The sequence below is a fragment of the Leptosomus discolor genome, chromosome 2 (genome assembly GCF_034619465.1).
Source record: "Leptosomus discolor isolate bLepDis1 chromosome 2, bLepDis1.hap2, whole genome shotgun sequence".
Taxonomy (NCBI): domain Eukaryota; kingdom Metazoa; phylum Chordata; class Aves; order Leptosomiformes; family Leptosomidae; genus Leptosomus; species Leptosomus discolor.
This window is the reverse complement of record NC_141392.1, coordinates 13,227,826-13,255,747: the sequence shown is the minus strand read 5'-3', so window position 1 is coordinate 13,255,747 and position 27,922 is coordinate 13,227,826. Positions and strand designations below refer to the sequence as shown.

The 27,922-nt window shown below is 37.6% G+C and overlaps 1 protein-coding gene across 1 annotated transcript in view; it reads left to right on the top strand.

The window, feature by feature from the left end:
• USH2A (usherin) overlaps positions 1 to 27,922 on the top strand; it is a 395,830-nt gene that overhangs the window by 53,771 nt on the left and 314,137 nt on the right. Inside the window, exons 9-13 of the mRNA XM_086460628.1 lie at positions 109 to 304; positions 1,104 to 1,234; positions 15,053 to 15,248; positions 18,546 to 19,187; positions 25,614 to 25,797. Of these exons, the coding sequence (XP_086316754.1) occupies positions 109 to 304; positions 1,104 to 1,234; positions 15,053 to 15,248; positions 18,546 to 19,187; positions 25,614 to 25,797 (1,349 nt within the window). The remainder of the gene's footprint in view (positions 1 to 108; positions 305 to 1,103; positions 1,235 to 15,052; positions 15,249 to 18,545; positions 19,188 to 25,613; positions 25,798 to 27,922) is intronic.

Here is a 27,922-nt window from a genome sequence, read left to right as displayed (position 1 = left end):
TTAATATTTAAATAGGAGAAAACACATGGAATGAAACATGAATTTAGAGAGTATAATAGTATTCTTATAAGGTAAAGAAATAGTATTTTCTTTTTTTTTTAATTTCAGTGTGATCGCTGTTTACCATTGTACAATGACAAGCCTTTTCGTCCAGGTGATCAAGTTCATGCCTATAATTGCAAACCTTGTCAGTGTTACAGCCATGCAGTAAGCTGCCACTATGACTTAGCAATGGACCCTTTTCCCCAGGAGCACTACAGGGGCAGTGGTGGAGTGTGTGAGAACTGTCAACACAACACAGCTGGTAAGTCTCACAGAAGAGGATGGACTGTTTGTTTTACAGTTACTTTTTGGCCAAGTCTTCTGTCAGCTGAAATTAGTTAGGCTCAATGGCTGACATTCCAATAAGTTGTCATGTATATGTATTTTTAAAGTCTCCAGACAGTGCAGTAATTACAATTGTGTCAATACTTAAGCCACAGGAAAATACTGCTAAAATTTGATCTAATCTTGTAAAAAATCTTCCATGCAAAAGACATTCTAATAAATAATTAGAATGTATTGTTTCAAAGCTGTTTCCATTACATGTGCTAGAGCATGTAAATACAGAATATAGTCTTTCTAATTGAACCACTTTAACAGATAGCATATTAAAAATGTTGTCAGATTTAGCTCTAATGTCAGTTTCTTGTTTATTGATGAAAGGTTTCTATTCTGTGTAAGCAATTTTATTTGAATACTTATTTTTTAACAGTTCTATTTCAGTTTTTTTGACTTTTTCTAGTAAAGGGGAAAAAAGAAAAATTTCAGGTTCAACGATAATTTTTCCAAAAAATGTATAGGCATTTGCATGGCACAGCTTTTATATAAGTGTGGTATTACATAACAGATGGAAGTTTAATGGAGTAAAACATAGTTTGTAACAGGTTCATTGTTTCATATGCTCTGGATCACTAAATTGGCAGGTAGAGATGAAAGGTGCATTAAAATGGACGTCCTGAAAATTATAGAATTCTCTCAAAGGAATAGAGTCTTTAATTTTGAATTATACAGCTAATTTTAATGAATTGGAAGGCATAATGCATAACCTTTCTTTCATGCAGGAAGGAACTGTGAGCTGTGTAAGGATTTCCATTACAGACAAACAGGTGCAGATCTTTCAGCCATTGATGTTTGCAAACCCTGTGACTGTTACGCAACAGGCACCAAAAATAAGAGCCTCCTCTGTGACAGTGTAAGTAGCCTCAATACAGAAAAATGACAAAACATTTTAATCATCTGGGTAGGCAGCAGTAAGATTTTACAAAGTGTATTTAGATGATAACTAATTTTTAAAAGTGCCCAAGTTCACCCTTTTCAAAATGATAATTGACTTACATTAGAGACTGAAAGCCGAGAAAACACAGAAAGCAATTTGAGATGTACTGTTGAAGAGTTCTTCATCTGGATCAGTAACAGACATAAAAGATGCTGAATGAATTTCCAGAAGTGAATAGTAGTTCTGGGATACTAAGAGATATCTGTGCACTCAGTAATGTTAAAACATTCAGATTTTGAGTGTCACTGAAGGTGTTGATACTGCCTTAAAATTACAAATAGATTTAATAAGCTGAGACTGAAATTGAACTAAAATTAAGCTAGTTTTCTCTGTAATAAGGATTGATCTCCCTTTTAGTTCATACAGCTGATTTTAACAAAACAAAGCAGCCCACAAAGTGATGCTGAAGAAACCCACCATCAGCTATGCCTTTTAAGCCTGTGGGCCTCATTGACGTGCAAGATGTATAGTCCGATAATAAATCTATCTGTAACTTTCAAAACATGCATGTCAAAAAAAAAAAAGGCAGGAAAAGTAACTGGAGTCTTCAACATATATTAAAGATATATTGTGGTTCATGTTCTGTGCCCATATGTCCTGTCCATTGCCAAAATCCAAGCATTGTTAGGAATAGGGAAGAAATAACTTCTTTGTCTGAAATGTATTTTAAAAATATTTTAAAAGGTAGAATTTGTTCTACAGGGAATTGAGAGAGAACTTCAGCCTGTTACCACATTTCCTGTCTCTTCTTTTTTTCAAACTTTTTTCATAAAACATTCTCTGACATTTCTCTTGTTGTTGCATTTTATTTAACAGTAAACTCTTGTGGATCCTGTTGTGTTTTCATCCTTGGTTCTATAGTGATACAAATACATTCCCCGTTTGACTCAGTGTGCCTTCACAGGACTTGTGCATCGGTGCATATGCTGAGTGATATGCAAATTTAGCACAGTGTGTTTTTTAAAATAATCCCCTGTAGTACAAATAAAAATGAATTTATAATTTTCTGTCTTCTGAAGATGGTACTTTTTGCCAGGATCACAGAAATTAAAAAAAAAAAACAAACCAAAACCAAACTTGAAAAACACAGGTATTGTGTTAGGACTATTTTTTAAGGTATAGGAAAAATGAAAGCAAATGCTGATTTGTGTGTCCATTTGTGTGGTGAACAGTTAACCTAAAACCACCCTAGCTGTGATTAATAATCAGAGGAAGAGTAGTTTACAGAAATAGCTGCTTTATAGTATAAGTATACAGGAATGTTGATGAACCTTGACTATGCAAGTATGAATGGGGAGATAAAATGGGAAAAATGGGGGAGACTGTATTTCTCAATAAAGCATCAATCAACTGCTGCAGCAGAGGCAGAACAGGGAGAAATGATTAAGAGGCATTAAAGAATAGATTAATAAGGCTGGGGACTAAAGGCTGAAATGAATTACGTGAAATAGGAAGGCATCATTGAAGGAAGTGTTTCCAAATTTGACCTGTGGAAGATGGAATCGTAAGGAATAAGGACCCTACTCATGAAAATTAATTGTCACCTCACAATGATAATTTTCAAGGAAATATGCCAAAAGTGGGGCAGAATACACTTTTACTGCATAACTTACCATTTTCTGCAGTTCATCAACATTTTTTCTTTTTGCAAAGTGCCCCTTGTGTCACAAAGTTCCAAGAGGTACAGAGTTCCAAAATTAATCTATTAAATTACACAGAAAGAATATTTACTCATCAAATGAAGTATTATTAATGTGGGTAGTTTACCAGATGGGTAGAAGAGCTTACTGTAACATGATTACTCCCATCTCAGTTCTTTGGACTATTTGTGAAATAGTTCTGTTCTGTTCACCAATTTCATTCTGCCCTTGGTGAGAAATGCATGTCGGTGTGTCGTGTCTCCCTTGCATCTCTCTCAGTACTCCTGCATCTGTAGATCGTGCCCACTTACAGATCAGTGTGTAACTTCATTTGTATTTTAAAGTACAAACTAACATTAAAAACTTCAAAATTGTAACTTTATGGCTTACAATAATGAGTGGGATTTTAGAAGAGTGCTGTAGCAGTGCATCCATGAGCAGTTCATGAGAGCTTTATTGCGGAGAGATGTCTCCCCTTGAGACTTTGAGTGCAAGAGAGAATTGCTACAGCATGATAAAATTTGTCCACTTCTGTGCTGGTTATTGACATCCAGTCAGTGTAGAAAAGATACACGTTGGTCGCATCCTCTTTGTGAACATTTGTCACAAAATATTTCAAGCAGTAGAAAGTCCAGGTGAATTGTTTGAGGTGCCCGAGTTTTTTGAGAGTAAAAGAAGAACTGTCTGCCGCCTTCCTTTCTCTCTAACCATTCACACATGAGAAAATTCTGACAGAATACTGCTGATGTGATCATTCTCGCTCTGTGTGGAGAGCTGGAGATGAATTTCTTCTGGCCTTTATACCACAATCCTTGACTCATTTTCTTGTACAGCTTTTTACCCAGACTGCTCTACAAATGCTTATATATTCCATCGGGCACAGCTGTTTGTAGTCCTTTCATGATTCTATTATACTATGCCATATATAATGGTGTGAAAAAAAGCACTCTTTTCCAGAGCATTTGTTTCTCGGAAAAGCTGAAAGTGCTGCTACTGCTTTTACCTAGTTTTTGGAAGTACCATTCTGGTCTCGGTGAATTTAAGCATCTTTCTTTACTCAACTTTTGCTGATTTCTAAAAATTTACTCTTAACATGCAAATAAATATGTATCATATACTTATTGGTGCAAAGAAGCTATATTTTACTGCAGAGGATATTGTTCAGAGTTGCAAAGGCTTAATTACCTTCTGTTAATGTGGCAGCTGTATTGTCTCATGTTGCAAGAAGACTCTTTCTCAGGCATGAAGATGAACAAAATGTTGCTTACTGTTTTCTCTGAGAAGTCCAATGAAAATAGATTTCAGTGCTACCAAGTAAGCTTTTGAAGAGACTTCAGATTTCACCTTTCTGTACACTCCCTAAATATTGCTCTTTTGAATTTCATTTTTCCCCTCAGAATTTTGAATGTTTGATTTCATTTTTTTATATATAATGGAAAAGATAGCTAATAGCTGTATATGTACATATTTTAAACCAAAGTAGAATCTTTATTTCTGATAATTTTACTCCTAAGTTGATAAATTCTTCAATCTAAAATTAGAATGAGCATTCCCTGTTCTCATTTTTCTGCCTACGCAGTTTTCAACCCATTTATTGTGATTGACAATAAATAAATAACTGGAATGTGTGTTGCAAGGGAGAGAACATAGGTAAAGCACTTAATTAAGGACATTTCAGTCAACAGATATATCAAATAGAATAAGGAATATAAAGGATGCAAACGTGTCAATGAAAAACTCGTGTATAGTGGAGTCCATAAAAAAAAAATCAAGTTATAAAACACTGTATGTATTCTGAATCTTGGATTTCCCTTCATGGAAGACCTTTAATCTTACTGCTAAAATGAAGGAAATTGAGCTTTTTTTAATGTAAAATAGTTCCATGGGTTCATTTCTGATGGGTTTTGTACCATGGAAATGCTGGTTTTCTGTGATAGTTTGTCAGGTTATTTTGGGGATTTGGTCCACTCCCACCCTTTGGAGTGTCATAGACAGAGGATAAACACCTCATTTTGCATTTTGAGCAGTAGTAGAAAGCTACTGACTTTTGAAAGTCATCATATGCAATACAAGAAGAGATAGCAGGGGAGTGAAAAGGAACTTCATTATTGCTGCTTATTAAATTTTCAGTTCCCAAAGCTGACATACTGAGAATACTCTCAGGTATTTGGTGGTCAGACTATTAACCTATGTGTGTGAGCCAGCACACCTTACAGTTCTCATTTTCTAAACTCGAAGAAACTGAAAAGTCCTCAACCGCCTTGCTCCCCCCTCCCACTTTCTGAGATTGCAGTCAACTGGATGCTGGGATCCTTGCCAGATTTGCATCAAGTAAGAAGATAGTGAGGAGTATGATTAGCAATTGTATCAAAAAGGCAGAACGTCGAAATCGGTACCAATCAATTGCAAAGCCAGCAATGGCAGGATGAACAGAAAGAATTTCGTGCAGGAACTAAATATACCCATGGGTCTTAAAATGTAAATTTTAGAGCATTGCCAGCTGGTCAAAGGAAGGTGCTTCTGTCCTGGTAGAGAGTACATAATCAAAATGAGTAATGACCCAGCCAGTTGCAAAAGGGATTTTTTTGTCATGTGTTTTGGGCTTCAAAACCAGAAGTTAACTTTGGTAAAAGAGATTTAGAAAGTGTCAGTTTTAGTTTTTTATTTAGTAGCATCAAGCCATATCTCATATTTATTCTCCAGTTTGGAAAGACTTTCTGATTATGTTTCTGGCGGTATGTTTCTTCTATTACAGACACCAAAGAATAGCTATTTGAAATTATAGGGATATCCAAGGAGAAAAAGATGTTTTTAACTTTCAGAAAGTCTTAGGCCAGCTATTATTTTCAGCAAATTCCATTTTATAATTTATGAATACATATGGTCAACAGTATTTTAACTAGTTGGAAGATACATGTATGTATTGAATATCTAATAGATGAGTGCTATGGCTAAGTAGTTTGCTGTACCCTAAACAATAATCAAGGCAATCATTTGGAATATGTCACACTTTGTCCTGGGCAATTAAGTCTCTTCTTATGCCCTTATATCAGTTTAGTAACTGGACATTGGGAGGGTTCCTGAACAGCCTCGTCTTTGAGTTTGTGATTCTAGATGCGATGAGTTAGATTGAGGTGTTCCCCCGTTAGAGTGGTATCACTGCAGTCTAAAGCAGTGTGAACTGCTCAGTGTATCTAAAATTCAGAAATCTCAAGTAGTCTGCTTCCTGATTAAGGACAATGATTCTGTAGCTGTGATTTGTGCAGGAGGAAATTACTTGCATTCTTCTTATAACTGTTTACATTCAAGGATATGGGACTAATGTGTATTTTGCACATAAATTATAACTGACACAAGGGATATATGCCAACTCAGCATCAGTGATTCTCTGTATCAAATAACAATTGTAATTATGAGGTCCCAAGATACACCACCACTTGGTAGTAATGCTCAGCTAGACTCATTTTCATAGTGAACAATCTAGACAGATATTTTCCATAAGTGATTTAGTACCAAGATGGTCATGTTAATAGACAGGCTGTTTCTGCCTGCTTACTGTTTGGGTCGGAACCAGGCCTCTCAGGCATAAGCAACAGAACAGATTGCTTTCTGCTTTTCTATAGCTAGCATAATTAGTCTATTTCTTTAAATGACAGCTAGCATTTGGACTGAGGGAAGGGGGGGAGGGTTCAGTAATATCTCCAGTGCAAAACTGATGAAATCCTGGTTAACGAAATCATAGGATCATGGAATGGTTTGGGTTGGATCATCTGGTTCCAACCCCCCAGCCATGGGCAGGGACAACTTCCACCAGACCAGGTTGCTCCAAGCCCCATCCAGCCTGGCCTTGAATGCTTCCAGGGAGGGGGCAGCCACAGCTTCTCTGGGCAGCCTGTCCCAGTGCCTCACCACCCTCACAGTGAAGAATTTCTTCCTTGTATCTAATCTAAATCTACCCCCTTTCAGTTTGCAACTGTTACACTTCATCCTCTCACTGCACTACCTGAGAAACAGTCCCTCTCCACCTTTCCTGCAGGCCCCCTTTAAGTACTGGCAGGCCACTGTAGGGTCTCCCTAGAGCCTTCTCTTCTCCAGGCTGAACAACCCCATCTCTCTTGCCTGTCCTCACAGGGAAGGTGCTTCAGCCCCCTGATCATCTTTGTGACCCTCATTTGGACCCGCTCGAGCAGGTCCAATGGGTCTTTCCTATGCTGGGGGCCCCGGAGCTGAATGCAGTATTCCAAGTGAGGTCTCACCAGAGCAGAGTAGAGGGGGAGAATCACCTCCCTCGACCTGCTGGCCACGCTTCTTCTGATGCAGCCCAGGATGCGGTTCTCTTTCTGGACTGCGAGCACACGTTGCTGGCTCGTATTCAGCCTTTCACCCACCAGCATCCCCAAGTCCTCCTCTGCAGGGCTGCTCTTTATCCACTCATCGCCCAACCTGTATTTGTGCTTGGGATTGCCCTGACCCAGGTGCAGGACCTTCTACTCGGCCTTGTTGAACTTTACGAGGTTTGCACGGGCCCACCTCTCTAGCCTGTTGAGGTCCCTCTGGATGGCATCTCTTCCTTCGAGTGTGTTGACTGCACGACATGGCTTGGTGTCATCGGCAAACTTGCTGAGGGTGCACTCAATCCCACTGTCCATGTTGCCGACAAAGATGTTAAATAGCACCAGTCCCAGTAATGAACCCTGAGGAACACCACTTGTCACTGGTCTCTACTTGGACATCGAGCTGTTGACTGTGACTCTTTGAGTGTGACCATCCAGCCAGTTCTTTACCCACTGAGTGGTCCATCTGTCAAATCCATGTCTTTCTGATTTAGAGACAAGGATGTTGTGTGGGACAATGTCAAATGCTTTGCACAAGTCCAGGTAGATGGTGTCAGTTACTGCTCCCTTATCCACCAACGTTGTAACTCCATTGTAGAAGGTCACCAGATTCATCAAGCATGATTTGCCCTTAGCTGTCACCAATCACCTCCTTATTTTCCTTGTGCCTTAGCGTATTTTCCAGGAGGGTCCTCTGTGCTGGGCACAGAGGTGAGACTGACTGGCCTGTAGTTCCCTGGGTCTTCCTTTTTTCCCTTTTTAAAAAATGGAGGTTATGTTTCCTTTTTTTCCAGCAGGAACTTTGCTGGACTGCCATGACTTCTCAAATAGGATGGATAGTCGCTTAGCCACTTCATCCACTAGTTCCCTCAGGACCCACAGATGCACCTCATCAGGTCCTATGGACTTGTGCACCTTCGGATTCTTTAGATGGTCTTGAACCTGATCTTCTTCTACAGTGGGTGGTTCTTCATTCTGCCAGCCCCTACCTTAGCCTTCTGTCACTTGGGCAGTATGGCTGAGTGTCGCTTGGCCAGTGAAGACTGAGGCAAAAAAGTTGTGGAGTACCTCAGCCTAATCCATATCCCGGGTAACAAAGCCTCCCGTTTCCTTCCAGAGAAGGCCCATATTATCCCTAATCTTCCTTTTATCACTAAGGCATCTATAGAAGTTCTTCTTGTTGCCCTTGATGTCCTTGGCCAGATTTAATTCTACTGGGGCTTTGGCTTTCTTAATCTGATCCCTGGTTGCTTGGGCAGTTTCTCCATATTCCTTCCGGGCTAGCTGTCCTTTCTTCGACTCTCTGTAAGCTTCCTTTTTGTGTTTGAGTTTGTCCAGGATCTCCTTGTGCATCCACGCAGGCCTCTTGGCTTTTTTGCCTGACTTCCTCTTTGTTGGGATGCATCACTCCTGAGCTTCGAGGAGGTGATCCTTGAATATTGATCAGCTTTCTTGGGCCCCTCTTCCCTCCAGGGCTCTATCCCACGTTACTCTGCCAAGCAGTTCCCTGCAAAGGCCAAAGTCTGCTCTCCTGAAGTCCAGGGTAGCGAGCTTGCTGTGCGCCCTCCTTGCTGCCGTAAGGATCTTGAACTCCACCATTTCATGATTGCTGCATCCAAGGCTGCCCTTGAGCTTGTTGTCGAGAACAAGGTCCAGCATAGTGATTCTCTTAATTTTTAAATTTTAATTGCTACCAGTACTCTCAATGATACCATTGTTTCCAGAGTAAACTAAATTTACAGAAATAATAGTAACAATGACAACCGCTTTGCTTCATAATTCACTTAGACTTTTATGTAGTTATAGAAATGGTTTGTTCTACCCATTTTGATGTAGGTTTCCATGTAATAACCCGTGGTGCCCCTATTTCTGCAGCACTATAAACATTTGTCAGCATGTACAGCTTTGTAACAGTATCCATTGCCAAGCATTTCACAGTGCTTCTGGATTATTTTGGTGCTTCTCTGTCTGTACAGAGAAATTAAATTATTTTTCTTTATTTCCCAGGTTTTTTAAGCCAAATTTTCCCCAAATTTGGTCCAATTATTAGTTTATTTCCTAAATTTATGCAGTAATCAATTTTCATATGAACTTGAGAGTGGGTATGTACCTTAATTTTGTTTTTCCCTTTTAGGTAAAAATCCAGTTCTTTAGAACTATTTTTAATTGCTTTTTACTGTACCCTTCAACTATTTGAGCTAAAGCCCTACCTTTCCTTCTCATGTCTTAAATATGAGATTTCGTTTTAGTACATCGCAGAATGACATTTACCTTTTCTGGATTGGTATCATATTGTTCACATTAATTTGTGGAGGCCCGGTATCACTTCCAGGTTATTTTCTGCATTATTGTTTCTTCACAGTTTCTTTATTTCATGTTTTGATGTCTCCTTGCTATGTGTTGTGTTCTGAACTTCTGCATTTACTTCACCTTTACTGATTTTAGGATATTTGCACAAAAAGTAAAAGTGACATGAAAATCAACCCACTGAGGGTGACCCCAGTACAGCGGTGCCCACGCTGACCAGGGCACAGTCTTGCAGCATCAAAACGTGGCCAAGTGCTCATAACAGGGTCCATTGACAACCCCAGACAAGGCAAAGTGATAAACCAGGTCCAGGGTCCAGCCAGGGAGTCCAGTGTGGAGCCAGCAGGAGATGAGGCTGAAGACATGCCTGCGCCCTGTGTCCAGGGGATCCCTCCAGGAGGCAGGGGACAGGCACAACTGCAGCATAGTCCAGGTGAGGTGTGGATGCCCAGAGTGGAGCTCCTGGGCTGTGGGCAGAGGGTGTGAGGGGACGCCCCAGGTGAAGCTGTTCAGGGCCATTAGGGCTGGTTGCTGCCCTCAGGGCCATGATGGTGCTGGCTGTGCATCCTGAGCTGGAGTGGTCTGTGAGGCTTGTAAGCATATTCTCTCTTCTGTCTTCAGAGCCTGCTACTGAAAATACTGAAGAGCTTAGCGCCCAGGGCAGGCAATTACAGAACCCTACAAACCTTCCCAGTTTTATAAGTGCTTTTACCTACTTTTTTCCCCCTCCATCTACTGTTTTTATTTGAAGCATATTTCTCAACCTTTTCTCTAAAATTCTGCACAGCTACTTGAAGTTTATGCAGTATATGACGGATAAAAACTGTGTCATGTGGGGGGGCCTTACAGTAGCATGTTTGCCTTAGCTGATATTCATGTCTCTTATAATGCCATGCTTACTATAGAAGATAAGTTATATAATTTAATTTGTTATTCTGTATTTCAGAGGCTAAATTTCAATAGATATCTTTCATCTTGATATCCTGTATTGACAGAAAGTAGCTGAAGAACCAGAATGGAAAGATTTCTAGTCACTTGTAGCTAAGACGCGAACAAAATAGTAATTTGTGAATACAGTCAGAGGCTCCTTTTTGTCTAGTCTACAGAATGTCTTTTTTCTACTTGACTTTTTTTCACAAGAGTTTGAAATCAGTGTTATGGAAGAATGTCAGTGGATTATTTACAGATCCTCTAATCTGGTTCCTAGAAACCTATTTTCAGATCTATTAAGCAGCAAGCTGGTAAGCCTCCCTCTCTAACAAAAACTTAAGTTTCCTATACATTCCTGTAACTGCCACAAAAGACTTTGACTCTTTTTAGAACCAGGAAACCAGTTGCCACTTGTATTGATTACAGATGGAAAACTCTTTTCTATGTGACGGCAAGGTAGGAGGAAATTTGTGTCGGGGGATCTCCAAATGGTTTAATCGGCTGGTTCCTGGAGAAAATTTGAATTGTATTCTTCAGTTGGCCAGATATTTCTTCTTCATTCTGAAGATTTATATTTATTCTTCCAGCGTACTTTTTTTACCCTGTTAAGAGAAAATTTGGGGACAAACATTTTTTGCAACAGAATGAGATGGAAATTACTGCTTCTTGTAGTAGCTTGACACTTAAAAGTATGTTGAAGATACTAATGCTCTTTGCTTCTCTTAGCACTCGGTAATCTAAACGTTTCACTTGTTACATCAGGAAATGGCTACCATCTGCTCACAATTAAACTTGGGTTTCCATGTTTCCATTTTACGACAAGACAGCCATACCGGATGAAAGAAGACTTTTGTCTAGCACAGTATCCTCTCTGATAGTTACCAGAAGTATGATCCTTCTGTGATACACTTTTCTAGATTCCAGTTATTTATAATTTTGGGACTACCTGAGTTTTCATCTGAGTTGTCATGTTTGGTGTCCACACATGGAATTAATCTAACTCCTTTTTTAATGGACTTCAAAAAAAGTGTATTTTTCGATACACTTCAAGTGCACAGGAAAAGTACTTTTCATTCTTTTACTTTCTGCTAATTTCCTGGGTGTTCTCTCCTTATACAGAGAGAAATAATGAATATTCATTTGGTAAGATATTCATGATTTTATAGACATGTATTCATCTTAGTCATCTCTTTCCAAACAGAAAAGTCTTTTTATTAGTCTCTTTTCATTTGTATCTTTGATTATTCTACTCGCTCTGCGACCTCTTTTATTTTAAAGAGGATAACCAGATATACAAATTGTGCAAAATGTTGATACACAATGGATTTTTATGACAGAATGACATTTTCTGTATAATTTTCAGTTCTTTTCCTAGTAATTCCAGTATTCCTATTGCCTTTTTAACTGCCTCAGAGCTTTCAAATGATTTTTAGGGAGAATGGAGCAGCTTTAACAGCTCCTTTCTTGAGTGATAATAGCTAATTTTGGACTCATCACTGTCTACCTGTAGTTAGCATTGGTTTTTCCCAGGCATTAAGTTTGTATTTCTTGATGTAGACATTAATTTGGCTTTTTGATCATCCATTTGGTTCAGTATATGTGATATTTCCAGATGTTGCTGACTTAAAGAAATGCAGTAAAATCATGAAGCATGATTTTTCTTTGCAAAAAAGTACCAATCTTTTCCAATGTATCAAACTCATGTTTTCATTTCTATTAATTCTCTCTGTACAGAAAAAGAGTACTCGTCTGTAGATCTCAGAAGCTTCCTTACAGCCTTTTAAGGAGATTAATGTAACTTTTATAATTTTATTCCTTTTTTACTGAGGTTGATTTAAGCAATTAGTAACTCAGTAATTTCATATTTCAGTTCATTCAGACCTCTTGACTCATGTGTAGTCACTTTTTAACAGATCACATTTTGCTGAAATCTTTTCCTTCTGACATTTTGGTTTGAAATCGGTCTTGAAAATCATCCCTAATACAGAATGGTAACACCTCTTTCATACTGAACAGCTGTGAAATACTTTCTTTGCAGTCTCTGTTGTGGTTCTGTCTTTCCTGAATGCTACACAGAATCGTAAAAGCATTAGTAGGTCATCTGCTCCAGCTCAAAGCAGGATTTTTGTCAGCACTAGATCCAGTCAGTCATGATTTTGTTTGGATGAGTCTTGATACCTCTAGGGGTGGAGATTCCACATCCTCTCTGGGCAACCTGTTACTGATGCTGCACTTCCCTCTTAGTGAAAAATTCTGATGTCCAATCCGCATCTCCTAATCATCCCACTTAGTTATTTATTGCACTCACTGATTGATTCTCTGATAATCTTACTTTGTTTCTGACATTTGAAAAATATTTTTTTTACCTTCATGCCTTAAGGATGTTGCTTGTTAAAAGTCGTTTGATTTTTATTTTTTTTTTTATTGCTTTATTCTGTTTTTAAAATTTGGTGATGGTTTTCCTCTCTTATTTAGCCTCCTTATTTTGATCTGTTTTCCACTATTTGAAGATGACTTTTTGCATGTAACACGTTCCTTCGTGTGGTAGCTTTTGGAGCAACTTTTAAGTCTTTTTGGGTATGAGTAACATGTTTGTTGAGTGCTAATGAGGTATCTTTTATATAATACTTGCTATTGTGTAATCTGAGTATGCTATGGTCACTAACACAAAATGTTTCTTTTAGAGTTATGTATTAAACTAGGTATTTTTCTTCATTTAGGATTAAACTCAGAGTTGCTTTTCACATGAGAGTTCTCTGATGAATGGCTGTGATGCATGACTGGGTCTCTTATAATAAACTAAATATCTAGATCAAATCCAGCCTAAAAAGGAATAACCTGAAAATCCTTGTTGCTGTGTTTTCTGCTGTTGTGGTCTCTTACCTTTTTGTACTTGCTGTTGTCTTGCCTTTTGTTTATAAAATCTTATTTTCTTGCCTTTTTAATATCTTTATCTTCCTTAAAAATGTGGCTGATACATCAATAACACACCTCTATCATGAAAACGTATTGAAGAAGTTTTATTGGACTACAGAATGCTTTTATGAGGATGGGATATGAATACATTCTTCTCTAACTTTTGTTCAGTGTTTTTTGAAGAGAATTTGCTATTAGATGTTGAAATACTCTATTTTATTTTTTACTAATAAAGCTTAGAACTTCGTTGTAGATTGGAGGGTGTGATAATAACTTTTATTTTAAGTGGAACTTCCAAGCGGCTTTGTCTCTGGTGCCACAGGAATCGCCTCTTGTTTCAGCTTTGTTTGGCTCATAGGCTTAAGATGAAAAAGACAACTGTTAGGAGTTTTCATCTGGTAACTAATTAAAAGCAAAGTACATCGAACTACAGCTGTTGGTGTTGTAGATGAATAACTAGTTTTGAATCACTGCACTTTTTCATATTTGTAAATATTTGCACTGAAAAAAGTACACTGACCCAAAGAAAATTACTTATAACATAGGGTTTGTTTGTGGCCATCTCTGCATTCCCCAAAACACTTGAGTTGGAAAAGTTAGGCTTTATTCCTTGGTTGTGAATCTTAAACCTTTTGCCAATTCACATCACCTGCATCTCTGTGTTGTTTTGACTTCCTGTTCTCGTCTATGTTGTGTATTGATAGATGTGTTCCATTCATTTCCCTGTCCCTGTGCCATTGCCCTTTCCCTGTGGTCAGTTTTCCCACCATTGGAAAGTGATGAATATAGAGATTGGCTTTTTTCTGTCTTTCAGTGGTTTGAAATTGAAATAGCTTTCCAGGAGCCCTTTAATCTTGCACAAGATGTGAGACAAATACTCCCAGATCATGGCTCAGGCATAACAAAGGATGCCTCAGCTGCTTCCAAATAGCAATGCTACCCATTTAGGGAGTAGGAGAGGACCTTTATATCCCACCACTGGAGTGGAACGCTTGGATCCCAGCTGAACCAAGAAAAGAGGGAGAGGGTTTCAGACCCTGAGCTGTTGGGTCACATCTTTCTGTAAAGGAGGAGAAAATTTGTCTTGCATGAGTAATCAGAAAGGAAATCTTTCAACTTTGCTTCATTCTTATTTAACTAACATTTTCACTAAAATAAATAAGCATATGGTTTGAACAACAAAAATGCAAAAGTGGACCTTTGGAAATGTTACACTGTTTTGCAGTAACTGTGATTCAGAAAAGTGCTGTTTGTTTTAATAGAAGTCACCATTCATACAATGCCATTTTGTAATTATTTTTTGCAGTTTTCTCTGTCCAGATGGTAAATATTGCCACGTTGTTTACTCAATTCGTTTTTCCTTCTGTTTTGAAAGAACAGGACTTCTAAACTCTATTTAACAGTTGAATAGTTATACTCTGTTTAATATTTGTCTTTTTTTTCCTCTCTCTCTCAACAAATTAAAACAGTACGTTACACACGCTTACTTTTTCTGTTCCATTTAAAGTTTTCTCCTCGCCGACTCGTTATCCCATTCTTGTTGCTAATGAATGTATCATCTAAAAATAGATGTGTTCCTCATTCTATAATATTTTGTATCTTTCTAGATTGGAGGCCAGTGTAATTGTAAGAGACATGTGTCTGGCAGACAATGCAATCAGTGCCAGGAAGGATTCTACAATCTGCAACAGTCAAACCCTGATGGCTGCAGTCCCTGTAACTGCAATACCTCTGGGACAGTCAATGGAGATATTACCTGTCACCAAAATTCAGGCCAGTGCAAGTGCAAAGCAAATGTTATTGGTATGTGTAATGCAAGAGTTTGGAGCTGTTTCTCTTGTTTTCTCTGGAAATAAAACACACTTGATTTGTAAATGAAAAGTATAGTAAACTTCTTTGCTGAAGGCAGATTATAAAAATGAATGAAATTAACTGTTGAAAAATTATTAATTTAATAATTCTATCAAACTACAGCTTGAAGCTTAGTTTAATCAACCCTTTAGAAGTTTCTTTACGGCATAGCTACATTAGCTTACATAGCTCCATACTAATAAGTCACAGAAATAATGTAATTTGCTTGCTGCATAGATGTTTCTTTTAGGAAATTAACACTTTTTCAAAATGTTTTATACTTAATGAGTTCTAAGCAAATCGTTTCCATGCTAGTTTTCTTAATAGACCAAAATAAATGGATTTTTTTTTCTCAAAATATTCTGTGCTACAGGGCCCTTTGTGATAAATCTATCAATTTTTTCTATTATATTTCTTTGAACTGTTCCTATGAAATGCAAAATAAGTCAACATAATTCCACAGATCATGTACATAGCTAGGGTTAGTTATCAAGGGCCACATAATTTTAATTTTGTAATTCAATGCCAAGCTGATTATAATAAACTGCTACCTTCTGTGTTATTTATCATTTTTTTTACAAGACGTGCTTTTTTGTTTGTTACTCCCACAGGTATTTTTCAGAAATTAGATTTGATTATAGCAATTTATTACTTCCAGCATATTTGAGGGGAGCCACAGCTACATAAGGACAAAATTTATCAAGTGCCCAAAATACACAGTATATATAATACACTTTGAAATGTTGATGTATGGGAATATTATGCAAGGAGAATTTCCTGATAAAGTGAGCCTTGCATGGTAACTGTACATGTCTCAGACTGTACATATGTCTCAAAAAAGAATTAAAAAATAGATCCTTTTCTGCTTTGTTATTAACACAATTAGTAATCTATTTTTTTTCATTAGCCAACCATGGTTGTGGGTTGTATTAACAATGTTCAAGTATATATTAATTAATAACTCACTGACTTGTGAATATTGGCTTATTTGTAATATTGTAAGTCTTTGTTTCTTCTTTCTTCTAATTTCCAAAAGCAAATAATAAAAATAACAACAAATAGTGAAAATAACTCTAAACAGACATAAGCCTGAACCGTTTATCTCCTCTTCCCTGCAGAATGCCAAGTACCTATGTTTTCCTTATAATAAAAAGGGTGCTGAGAGTAAAAAATAACCTCTGTGCATCTTAAACCCACTCTCTACGTTCCATAAATAGACTTCAGGGCGATCTTAATCATATATTCTTAGCCGACATTTCACGTTTGCACCTGTGAAAACCTTTCTTAACTCAGTGGGAGTTTGGTAAGCAAGAAATGCACAGCCTGGTTCTCACATAGAATTTGATTGACAATCACATATTTGATTATCTACATATTATGTTAAATATTTTCTCCCTTTGTTGAAAACAATAAGAATTTTCTTTTTTCCCACTGAAATAGTAATACAAAAAATCTGTAAATCTATGCTTTCTGCAAATTTATCTATAACTATGGTGGGGGCCTATAGTTATGCAAGTGTTTGTTCGCAGGATAGAGACCTAATTCCTTCCAGACTGGATTCCCTTTTTTTGTTTTCCAAACCAATTGTAAATAAGCTTCTGTATATTGGAACGTGTGCAGCAAACTTTAACAAAGAGCTTTCCTCTTTGGGTTTCTAAATTGGTTTTTAGAGCAATCAGTCTATTGCCATTTTATCTATTTAAACAAACATGATAACAGAAAAATGCAACTACGGACTGCAGTGTTATGAAACATGAACTGTTAGAGTTAACACAACTGTTAAATCTTACTAATGATTCTATCACCAGTAAAATACATTAGCACCAATAATTTTATTAAAGTAGGTCATTCATCTAGAATAAAAAGGTAGAAGAATGTGAATTAAATGCCAAGCGTGCTAACTCCCCTGTACTTGTTAACATTGAATGTGATGCCCTGTAGGCCTTCCTCAGTATCGTTAGGAATAGATTACCTGTCAGGAATATGTATGGCATATTCAAATAAGCACTGCGCATATTTTTAAAACTGATATGATATGAATCCATGTAGACCAATTTTAATAGTTCAAAATGAGTCATAATTCTTGTTAACAATACAGTTATTTTTAAAATTTGCAGCAATAGTGGTCCTTTTTTATTTTCCTTATTGAAATTAAATGATATGCCTTAGGTGAGTCATTCATCACTGTTAAAGGAACTTGCCTTCTGTTGGAGTGTTTGAGTTTTTGTCCATATGTATAATGCATTTCCTACCATTTTTAGTTTTATTTTTAACATATAAGTTGCTAGATGTAATTTTGTATGGTTTTGTATTTTTTTAAGTGATGACAATATTTTGCTAGAACATTGTATTTATATTTTTCTCTATGCAGCAATTAGGTGATAGCTTCATAGTGAAGGATTTTCCCGTTGCAAGGGAAAATACATAACTGTGAATTTGCATTTTTCATATAATAATCTCGTTTGCTTTCTTGTAATGTACATTTTATAAACTGAAATACAAATGCCATCCCTTGGGGCAGGGATAAAGCAAGCAATGACTTTGAAAACAAAGCTAATAAAACTACAAGATGAAGAAAACCGTTTAGATTTTAATGTACTGCAGGAGCTAACTAAATCATACATTTAGATAAAAATATTTCATTTTGGATTATGGAAAATATTTTCTGCTTTCGGTAAGGGCTAACAATAAACACTAACATAAATGTAATCAATGTTAAAACTGAAGTGCAGTGTTAAGTAAATCATTCATCTTAATTAGTGTAACTTGTGTTGTCCTAGAGTATGTTTAATGTTTTTAATATAATACATAAATATGTTATCAGAATGGATTGAGAGCCCAGTACAATTCCCTGTATATTGCATTTCTATGATACAGGGTGAAGAGTTCACGCAAGCATTGATTGTGCAACAGGTGCTGTTCTGAGGGACAAAGAGATTAATTCTGGTTTGTCTTAGAAATGTTACAAAGAATCTCTTGCAGAAGTGTCTTAAATTGTATTGAGACGCCAGCAGAGACACATCGCTTCTGAAACAAATTGGAAAAGTAAACAGATTTTTGGGATGCCACTGTTATTCAATTGATTTGTGCAGCCCTGTCATTCTTGTTAATTATGCTGGTGAAGCATATTAGTCCTTTCCTTTCTCTTTTTTTTTTCCCAAGTATAGTATATTTATCAGTTTCAATAATTGAAATCAAGAGCTCTTCAGCTCTTTTTTTCATTCTTATTAATACCTTTTCTCTTTCCAGGTCTTAGGTGTGATAGTTGCAATTTTGGATTTAAAGCTCTCAGATATTCTAATGAAGATGGATGTGAGCCTTGTTGGTGCAACAGCCATGGCTCAGTGAACCAATTCTGCAACCCCCTTTCCGGGCAGTGCAATTGTAAAGAACAAGTGAAAGGGCTTCATTGTGACACCTGCACGGACCACTTTTATGGGCTGGATGTAACTGGTTGTAAGGCTTGTGAATGTAACGTTGCAGGGTCGTTTTCTGGAACTGTGTGTGATGGGAAGACAGGGCAATGTGCGTGTAAACCAAATATTGGAGGAAGACAATGTGACGAGTGCCTAGATGGCTACCACAAAGTACAGGAAGATCATTCCTTTGTTTGTCTGCCATGTAACTGTGATAAGACAGGTACAGTGAATGGCTCTCTGCTTTGTGACAAATCAACAGGACAGTGTCCTTGCAAAGCTGGTGTAACTGGCCTTCAGTGCAGTCAGTGCATGCTTCATACGTACAACCTCAGCATGAGCAACCACCTCGGCTGCCAGCGTTGTGACTGTGACGCTCTGGGCACATTGGCAGGAACAGTTTGTGACCATGTTTCTGGACAGTGTGTCTGTTTGCCTCAGCGTCAGGGGAGAAGGTGTAATGAGTGTAAACCAGGTAAGGAAATTGGAAAACAATCTATTTGATGTAGTAAGTTTTGCTCGGATATCATAGTTCCTACAGTTTTTTATATGTGTATAAACAGCTTCATGTCTGACATGTCTCTGACTTGTGTTATTAATTATTTTTCCATTTCTTCCTAACTGTGTGAGTGAGGAGGAAGTATTAACATCCTGATCACCATAAATTTTTTATTCTGTTGCTAGAGGTTGTATAATTTGTATTATTACTGCAGTTTCAACATGTCCAAAGTAAGGTTAGCCATAGTTCTTCTAGATATTGAGAAAATATACAAATCATCATGGCCCGTTCACTGACTAAGAGGTAAACTAGCATAATTTGATGCAAAACAGGTATTCTTGCAGTGAAAAATTGGATTTCAAAGGCAGAGTGCAAGCTGTTCAGGAAGGGCACTTCATACCTAAAGCTCAGCACAGTGGGAGGCACAGAGATGGTTGCTTAAACTTTGATGAGACTGGCAAACATGCCACTTAAAAAGCATTCACCTGCCTTGTTGTGTGGAGGATATGCTGGCTTTCACAAGGACTGCTTACAGTTCAGCCCTACAAGTAGGTGGTATTGCAGTTGCTACGTATCAGTTCAAGACTTTGTACCATATTATTATAAACAGAGTTTAAATGTTCACTGTGAGTGGGAATCTATATAGTTACATTATAATGTTTTTGTTTTAAAAAGTAGGTGGATAAAGTAAAACTATAGGTAATATTAACCTGCCCTTAGTAATAATATTAAACAGATAGATTTAGTTCAAGTTAAATACATATGCAATTTATTAAAGTAGCAGGTCACATTAAAAGGTACATTATAGCTCCATTGGTTTTAATATGCCATTCAATAATTTGAACAGAGGTTAAAAAAGCTGCTTAACCTCCATTAAGTATTTTTAAAAATACTTTCATTTAAATTATTTTAGGTGCATATACTAATAAATAAAGCAGCATTCTGTTTTTCTTAGTTCCTCCTCCAGTGCTATTTGACCTGCTAACCCTCTACGGCAGCCACTTAATCAGAGATCGGTAGAGGAGTGATGTCAAGGCTTCCCGAGTCAGTGACCGCCCTTGTCCTTGAAAAAGAAAGGCCAGGGTTTATGCAGAACTAAATGGTTTAAAAAGGTTTAATTGATAGTATGAACAGACTGGTTTGTAGAAAAGCTTACATGGCACTCAAAGGAATACTTCCACAATAGTTCCTGTTAAAAAAAAAAAAAATTAAAATCTTGCTGTAAGAATTATTTTTAATTTTTCTAATGAATAAGTATAAGCATGTATGTGCTGAACACTGAGCTCTCTTCTGCAAGTGAATGTGTAAATCCTTGTAACTGTAAAAGCGTTGTATTGCTCTTACGCTAGCACAGTGTACTATGGTATTTTCACTGCCATTGTAGTGTTGATCCTGGGGTAAGCTCATTTAGACATTTAATATATCTAAATTTTATATAAATATTCTTTGTTAATATGTTCCAAAGGAGAGTTTTCTATAAAACAGGTGTGAGTATAACACGCCTCTAATACTGGTATTAAGTTGTAGAAGTATAGAAGAGTTTAATTAATTTCGAGTGCTCTAAATATGTGCTATGGCTTTGCCTTGGGATAAAGGTAAGAAAAAGTACTCCAAGAATATATGTAGCCTACACAGCTTAATTAAAAGCACTCGATTAATTAGTTAAAACTGGAAGCCCTAAAAACATACTGAGGACTTCTTAGGCTGTTGGGACATGTCAACTCTGTGGGCTGACCTTCCTTAGTGGGATACAGATCATATGGGTTTTTTTTCGATTCTGTGTAATTATAAGTGTGTTACAGTTAGTGTTATTTAAAATAATGTCCCATTGTAACATATATTATCTGTGCTTTGAAAAAATTTGAGAGATTTCCAGAAGTTACCAAAATCTTAATGCAGGAATAGTTGCCAAAGGAAAAAAGTGTCAAACTGGATGTAACTTCGGGAAATTATTTTATCATGAGAATTTTTAATTTATTTTTTTTTAAAAAAACCCACCTCTTTCTGGAGCATTCAGCCATGTGTTTCATCTATTAGGCTGTATCTGTGACCTGCTGTCTTCCAGTTCATTCTCATACAAGTATCATTTTTGGTAGCTTACTGTACATGTCATTTTTTTTTTTTTTAAACTGATGATGTATGCAAAGAGTGGAACACTTGATTTTAACAGGAAACCAAATGATAGAGCATTTTTACCTCGTATATAAACTTGCTTTGGAGATGTCCTAGATTACAGTGGTAGAAAACAAATCTTTCCAGCCCCCAAACAGTTGTAAACTTTGTCCCTGCCTCTTTCTGGGACTGTGTTGCCACATTGGCTGGGATTTGTGCCATATAAATCCTGTTTGACACAGGTCTTGAATCGTGTTATGAGAGTAGCAAAGCCGGGGAAAAAAATGCACTTTGTATAAGTTCTTTACTCAGTTACCAGAGCTTTCCATGGAGTGGTACGTAGCATGGAAGAGATGTAAAACAGCAGGTAGGATGTGTGGCTGGGCACCAGTACTGAGTTTTTGTGTACATATGACCTCTCTTCTTGGCCAGAAAAATGTGAAGTATGTTGTGACAATATTGTCAGTGTTGTTAACTGTGCCTTTTGCAGCACAGACTGTGGTTAAGAAATGAGCAATACTGCTGTAGTTGGTAAGCATGTAAAAGTGCTAAGGAATTGTTTGGCTGTTCCTTTTCCATGAGCTATACAGTGGGAGAAATAGAATCATAGAATGCATTGGGCTGGAAGGGACCCCCACAGGTCATCTAGTCCAACCACCCTGCAGTGAGCAGGGACTTCTTTAGCTGAATCAGGTTGCCCAGAGCCCCATCAAGCCTGATCTTGAATTTCTCCAGGGATGGGGTCTCCACCACCTCTCTGGGCAAACTGTTCCAGTGCTTTACTACTCTTATGGTAAATAACTTCTTCCTAATATCCAATCTAAATCTACCCATTTCCATTTTAAAACCATTGCCCTCATCCTATTGCTATGTGCCCTTGTAAACAGTCCCTCCCCAGCTTTCCTGTAGGCCCCCATCAGGTACTGGAAGGCCGCTATAAGGTCCCCCTGGAGTCTTCTCTTCTCCAGGCTGAACAACCCCAACTCCCTCAGCCTGTCTTCATAGGGGAGGTGCTCCAGCTCCCTGATCATTTTTGTGGCCCTCCTCTAGACCTGCTCCAACAGGTCCATGTCCTTCTTGTATTGAGGACTCCAGAGCTGGACACGGTGCTCCAGGTGGGGTCTCACCAAAGCAGAGTAGAGGGGGAGAATCACATCCCTTGACTTGCTGGCAACACTTCTCTTGATACAGCCCAGGATGCGGTTGGCCTTCTGGGCCGCAGGCTGCCTTGTTGGCTCATCTCCAGCTTTTCGTATAATTAAAAAAGAAAGCTGAATACTTTGCTATGACTTTCATTGTTCCTTTTGAAGAGTATGTTTGATTGACAAATGTGATCAGTTAGGGTTGAATTGGAAAAAATCTGAAAAAGAATAAGCATAATACTAGTTATATACATAGATCTTGTAGAGATTTGCAGTGGCTGTCTTAAAATTGGAAATTGGCTCTATTGTACAACAGTGGTTCCTTCATAAAGCAACTTTTATGAGGCCTTCTAACCTTGCTGTAAATTAAGCTTGCATTAAGTTGTTTCTTACTCTTTCCTGCCAAATTCTAGGTGGCAGAAGTACATAATGGTAGTGATTATGACAAACAGTGTGAATTAGTAATCCAGTGTCTCTTCTCTTTTTGTCTATGTTTAATCATGTTAATTCACTTATAAATTAGTTGGGGAAAGGACTTTCTCCCATTTTCCTATCCCTTACTTTAAAAAAACTTTTACTTGCTGCTTCTGAAAAAAAAAATAATTGTGGTATATCCAGGTACTTAGTTAAACTTTTAGACTGTTTCTAAAAGATTATTATTAAAAAAAAAACCAAAACAACAAAACCAACAAAAAAAACCCATACCAAAACCTTCACTGCTCTACAGTGGTTTAGGCAGTATGACATCAGGAGAGCCAGGATGTTTAACATTTAAGGTATAAATTCTTTAAAATTAGGAATTTCACTGCTATGACAGAAATAATGTATGCTGTAGTGATTCTGCTCAGCCAAAATGAATTTATTTTCTAGAGATGTGCTTATTTACCTCCTATAGTCTTTACTTAAACATTAGTAAATGCTTTTTTATCCACTATAGTCTTTACTTGAACAGTAGTAAAACAGCAAAACTTAGACATGCTAAATTTCAGATGGACAAGGGTATGTTTTAGCCTGAGCGCTTGTCATTTACTGCAACTATAAACTGGGTCCTGAAGAAGTGCTTTGACCTTCTGCAGGAGTCCAGGCTTAAACTTGTTTCCTATCTTCCTCTTACGTTCTTTGAGTGGAGTCGTTCATTGTGCTCAAGAGTGACATTGCTGGCAAATGGTTCTCCTCTATTTATGCACAGGACGGGCACTGTACTGCGCAGACAACTGCAGTATGAGATAATACATGCTGCCTCACTAATAACTTCAAGCTATTCAGTCTCTGTGGTGGCTCAGTTCGGGGCCTCTCTGGAATAAAGTGCCAACAGCATGGTTTTTTTATGATGTGAATGTATGTTAGCTGGAGACTGATGTCACTTCACTGTTCACTTGAGATTTATCTCACTGAGGACCAGAGGCTAAACTTGAACAAAGATTTGAGCCGTAAAATTCTAATGTTTTCAATTTGTTTACTTCCTTTGCTATTTGGATATGAGCTCACAGTGCAACAGTGCTGCCAAGGCAGAGAATACCACCCTAGGGGTGTATATATAAAGCTATCTTTTGTAAGACAAAGTAAATAATAAGGCCTTGGGCAATATGACATGTTACAATACAATTTTGGGCTCTTTATTATAAAGCAGGACATCAGGAAGTTATTGGACAGCAAGAAAGATTCAGTAACTGAGAACATGACTAAGAAGAAACTGATTGAACTTTATCTGGAGAGAAAGGGAAAGTGTCTGAGAAGTCTGTGCAAATACTGCATATCTGAGTAACAGCTGAAATTCTTCTATTGAAGTTGCAATAATAATTAATAGCAACCAGCTGACAGAGACAGAAACTCTTATCAATGGCCCTATGTTAGGATTGATGTTCAAAGATAGGGACTTGCAGTTTACTAGTGCCAGTTAATACTGTGTCACCAGCATAATTTGCAGAGTTCTCATCCGTTGACACATTTTTAATCAGCTGTACTACTCCAAAAAAGAAAAATAAAATAGAGCAGAGCAATTTACGTGAAAAACCCACTTAAATGTCCATTAATAATCAGGTAAAACTAGAAAATAATTTTGGAAAATGATATTTCTTACTGGTATGCTGTTACTTGAATTGTCTTCTGATCAGACATATAGAAAAGAAATTAGTAAGAATGGAATAAGTGAGTACATAGCAAAATAGATTATGCAAGTGGTACAGCATCATTAAAAAAAAAGTGTGCAAAAGCTCTTTTGTTTGGAATTTCAGGTGAGGCTCTGAATAATGGGTAAGTTCTTCAATGACCAGATTAGAGGTGTATAAACTCTATCTAACTATTTATCAGTAATGTGTTAGAGACTTGCATAGATAAAGATTGCTTGTGAGGACAATAGGATGAAAGATAGTGTAGCAGAAGCATACAAATATACTGTAGGGAAGGTGAAGTGAGTGCTCCTGTTCATAACTGGAAATAATACAGGAACAGAAGGATAAGATTCAGAATGAAAGCTCTTTTAATTGGAGGAAAGTACCTTTCTTCATCAGTTTATTAGTTTCTGTAAAAGTAGTTGTGTAGGACACAAGCACTATGTTGAGGAAGATTAATATATACATTTTATATAGGCCTGGGAATGCTCATCAAATGTGGTTTTTCCTAAGAAACACTGTCATGTTCAAGAATTAAGCCAACCACTGGTTGAGAAAGATTATGAGACTTTCTTAAGAAAAATATGTGTGTTTCTTGTGTGTTGCAGCTGGCTGTTGTTAGAGATGAGATCACAGACTAGAATGGACAAATGTCTGTTCTCGTATGTTATTTTTTAGGTTTCTGCTGCTTGTGGTGCATTCATTAGTACCTCTCATGTCCTTGGGTCTTTACTTTCCCCATAGACATGTTAATGTACTCCCCCTATTTTGCATTTGCTCTAAAATAGAGTCTGAAGAGAGAGAATAAAAAATGGGAGTTGGCAACTGGAGGATGAATAATAGCTTTACAAAGTGCCAATGAGAAGATTTAGAAGCTCAGATCTGCAGGAGGACTATATTGCTTTATTTAAGTTGATGTGTGTGTTACCTAGGCATTGGTTCTGTTGTTTCATCCCTGATTATCCACAAGTTAATAATAATCTTATTGTTTTCACTTTTTGCATATTGTCTATTCTCAAAATCCCTTCCTTTTCCAGGTTTTTATTTTTCTCCATCCAGTGTCACTGGCTGTCTGCCATGCCTGTGCCACCTAGCTGGTTCAGTGAATGAGACCTGTGATAAACTAACTGGCCAATGTATTTGCCAAGATGCCTCTGTAACAGGACAGACATGTGAACATTGCAAAGAGCTTTATTTTGGATTTGACTCTGTCACAGGGAGGTGAGTGTTTCTTTTTCACAGGTCACTTATAACCTCCTTGTTACATTTTTCTCATAGTAGCTCATCCAAAGTTTTAGTGACAATGAAAAGATGTGCTCTAGTTATATTAATCGCTCTTTGAATTCACGTGTGCACTCTGATTTACGTGTGATATGCTATACAACGCTCTGTTCAGCTTCCCATGAGCTGAAGGAAATGGAGTTTTCCCACAGATTTAAGTAGAAACAACATGAACGCTGTATAATGCTACTGCTGTCTAATGTTATAGCTATTTGGTAGTTGTTTCTCTGCGTTTCTACTGCATCTTCAGTAAGATGTGTTGGTTTTCTGAGATATTAATCATTGACTATTAAAATGCAGGTAATGTGCCATTCTTATAACCAGTGAATGCTTTTTTTGAAGATCTTGGGAAGGTCTTGTAATGAACTGTCATGGGTTGAGGCTGTGCCGGCCACTAACAAGTCACAGACGCTCTCATTTAACCCCTCTCCCCTCCCAAAAGGGAAAAGGAGAGAGAACAAGGGAGAGAGACTTTACAGTTTGAAAAAGAAAACTAAAACAGCTTTAATGAAACAATAACAATAAAAGGAAAGATAATAATAAGAATAAAGAAATAATGAAATATATACAAATAGATACAAAACCAATGGAAAACCAACACCGAACCCAACTGCCCCCACCCTGATGATGATCCATCACCACCACGCTGCAGGGCTGGCACTGGGGTAGTCCCAGGCAGCAGGTGGGAACCAGATGCAGGAGCTGGACTCAGGCACTGGATTCAGGGATGCACAGATCAGGACCGATGATGGAAGAACAGACAGAGTCCTCCTCAGATGTCGGCCATCGAAGAAGAGAGATTGACCCTTGTGATCCCTCAGCTTTATACTGAACATGACGTCTATGGGATGGAATACTCTGCTGGGCAGGTTTGAGTCACCTGTCCGGTCCGCTCCTCCCTGCAGGGGTGACCTTTTACGTGCTTGCGACCCTTTTCACTCCCGGCACCCCAACACGGAGTCCAAGGTTTAGCAGTGACCTTAGTCGCTCTAAGAACAAGTGTAAGCAAGGACCTCCCTGCATCCCATTCCTTGGGACTGACTGTAAACCTCAGGCCGTAGCACTGCTGGGAGCAGCCACTGTCTGGAAAAACAGGCTGCTGTTTCAGAAAGTGCCGTTAGTTAGAGGAGACTTAACTGGGAAGTTAAAGCACTAAAACAGAATTAGTTCTGGTTTAGTCCAAACCAGGACATGGACAAAAAAATGTAAACAATTACAGATATCCGTGTCTTTCCAAATTTCTTTTAGCAGCAGCAGTAAAAATACTCACAGCACCTTTCCGCTTAAAAATCTGTTTGTCTGAAGCAGTGTATTCTTTTTCAGCATTTAGTTGTGTGCCACAGGGTAAATTGTTTATCTAATGTAGCCAGGGGCCTCTAGGTACACTGAAATTATATGGCTATATTCCCTGGAATGTAAGGGAAAAAACTATCTGTAGGTAGTGCGTTGTTATTGCAACTATTGCTCTATCTTTCTTTTCCAGGATCATCTTTCCTGCTTAATCCCCACAATCTCAATTTCCTTTTAAATATTGTCCAGAAAGATTGCACAGTTCTAATGCTGTCATATTTTAATGCAGACCGATGGTGTTAAATTGTTTTGTTATATTTAGTACTTTTGCCTTAAAAAATAAATAAAGTATACAAACAAAACCAAACCAAAACAGACAGAAGCAAAATCTGTACAACATTCCCCTCCCTGTGCTCCTTTCCCCCAGCTAGTGTGGGATAGACATGCTTTTAGGCAGTGATTATCAGTGTCATCTTGCATATATTTGACATTATTCTGCAGATTTTTCACTTTAACTTTTATGTTACTGTCACTCATTAGGAGATTTTAAAAATTATTTTTACTGTTGTGGGTCACAGAGGCATCTGCTAATGGCCATAAAGTAATCTGTGGGAATAAGGACTTTCTATTTTCACTTCCCGTCATTTCTAAGGGTAAGGAATAAAATCTGTGTAGCATTAAAGTTCCTTTTAAAATATATTTTCCTTATTATTAATGTTTTTTTTTCTTAGTTACTTGGAATACATTTTTTTTTTCCCCTTTCAGTTTTAGCAGG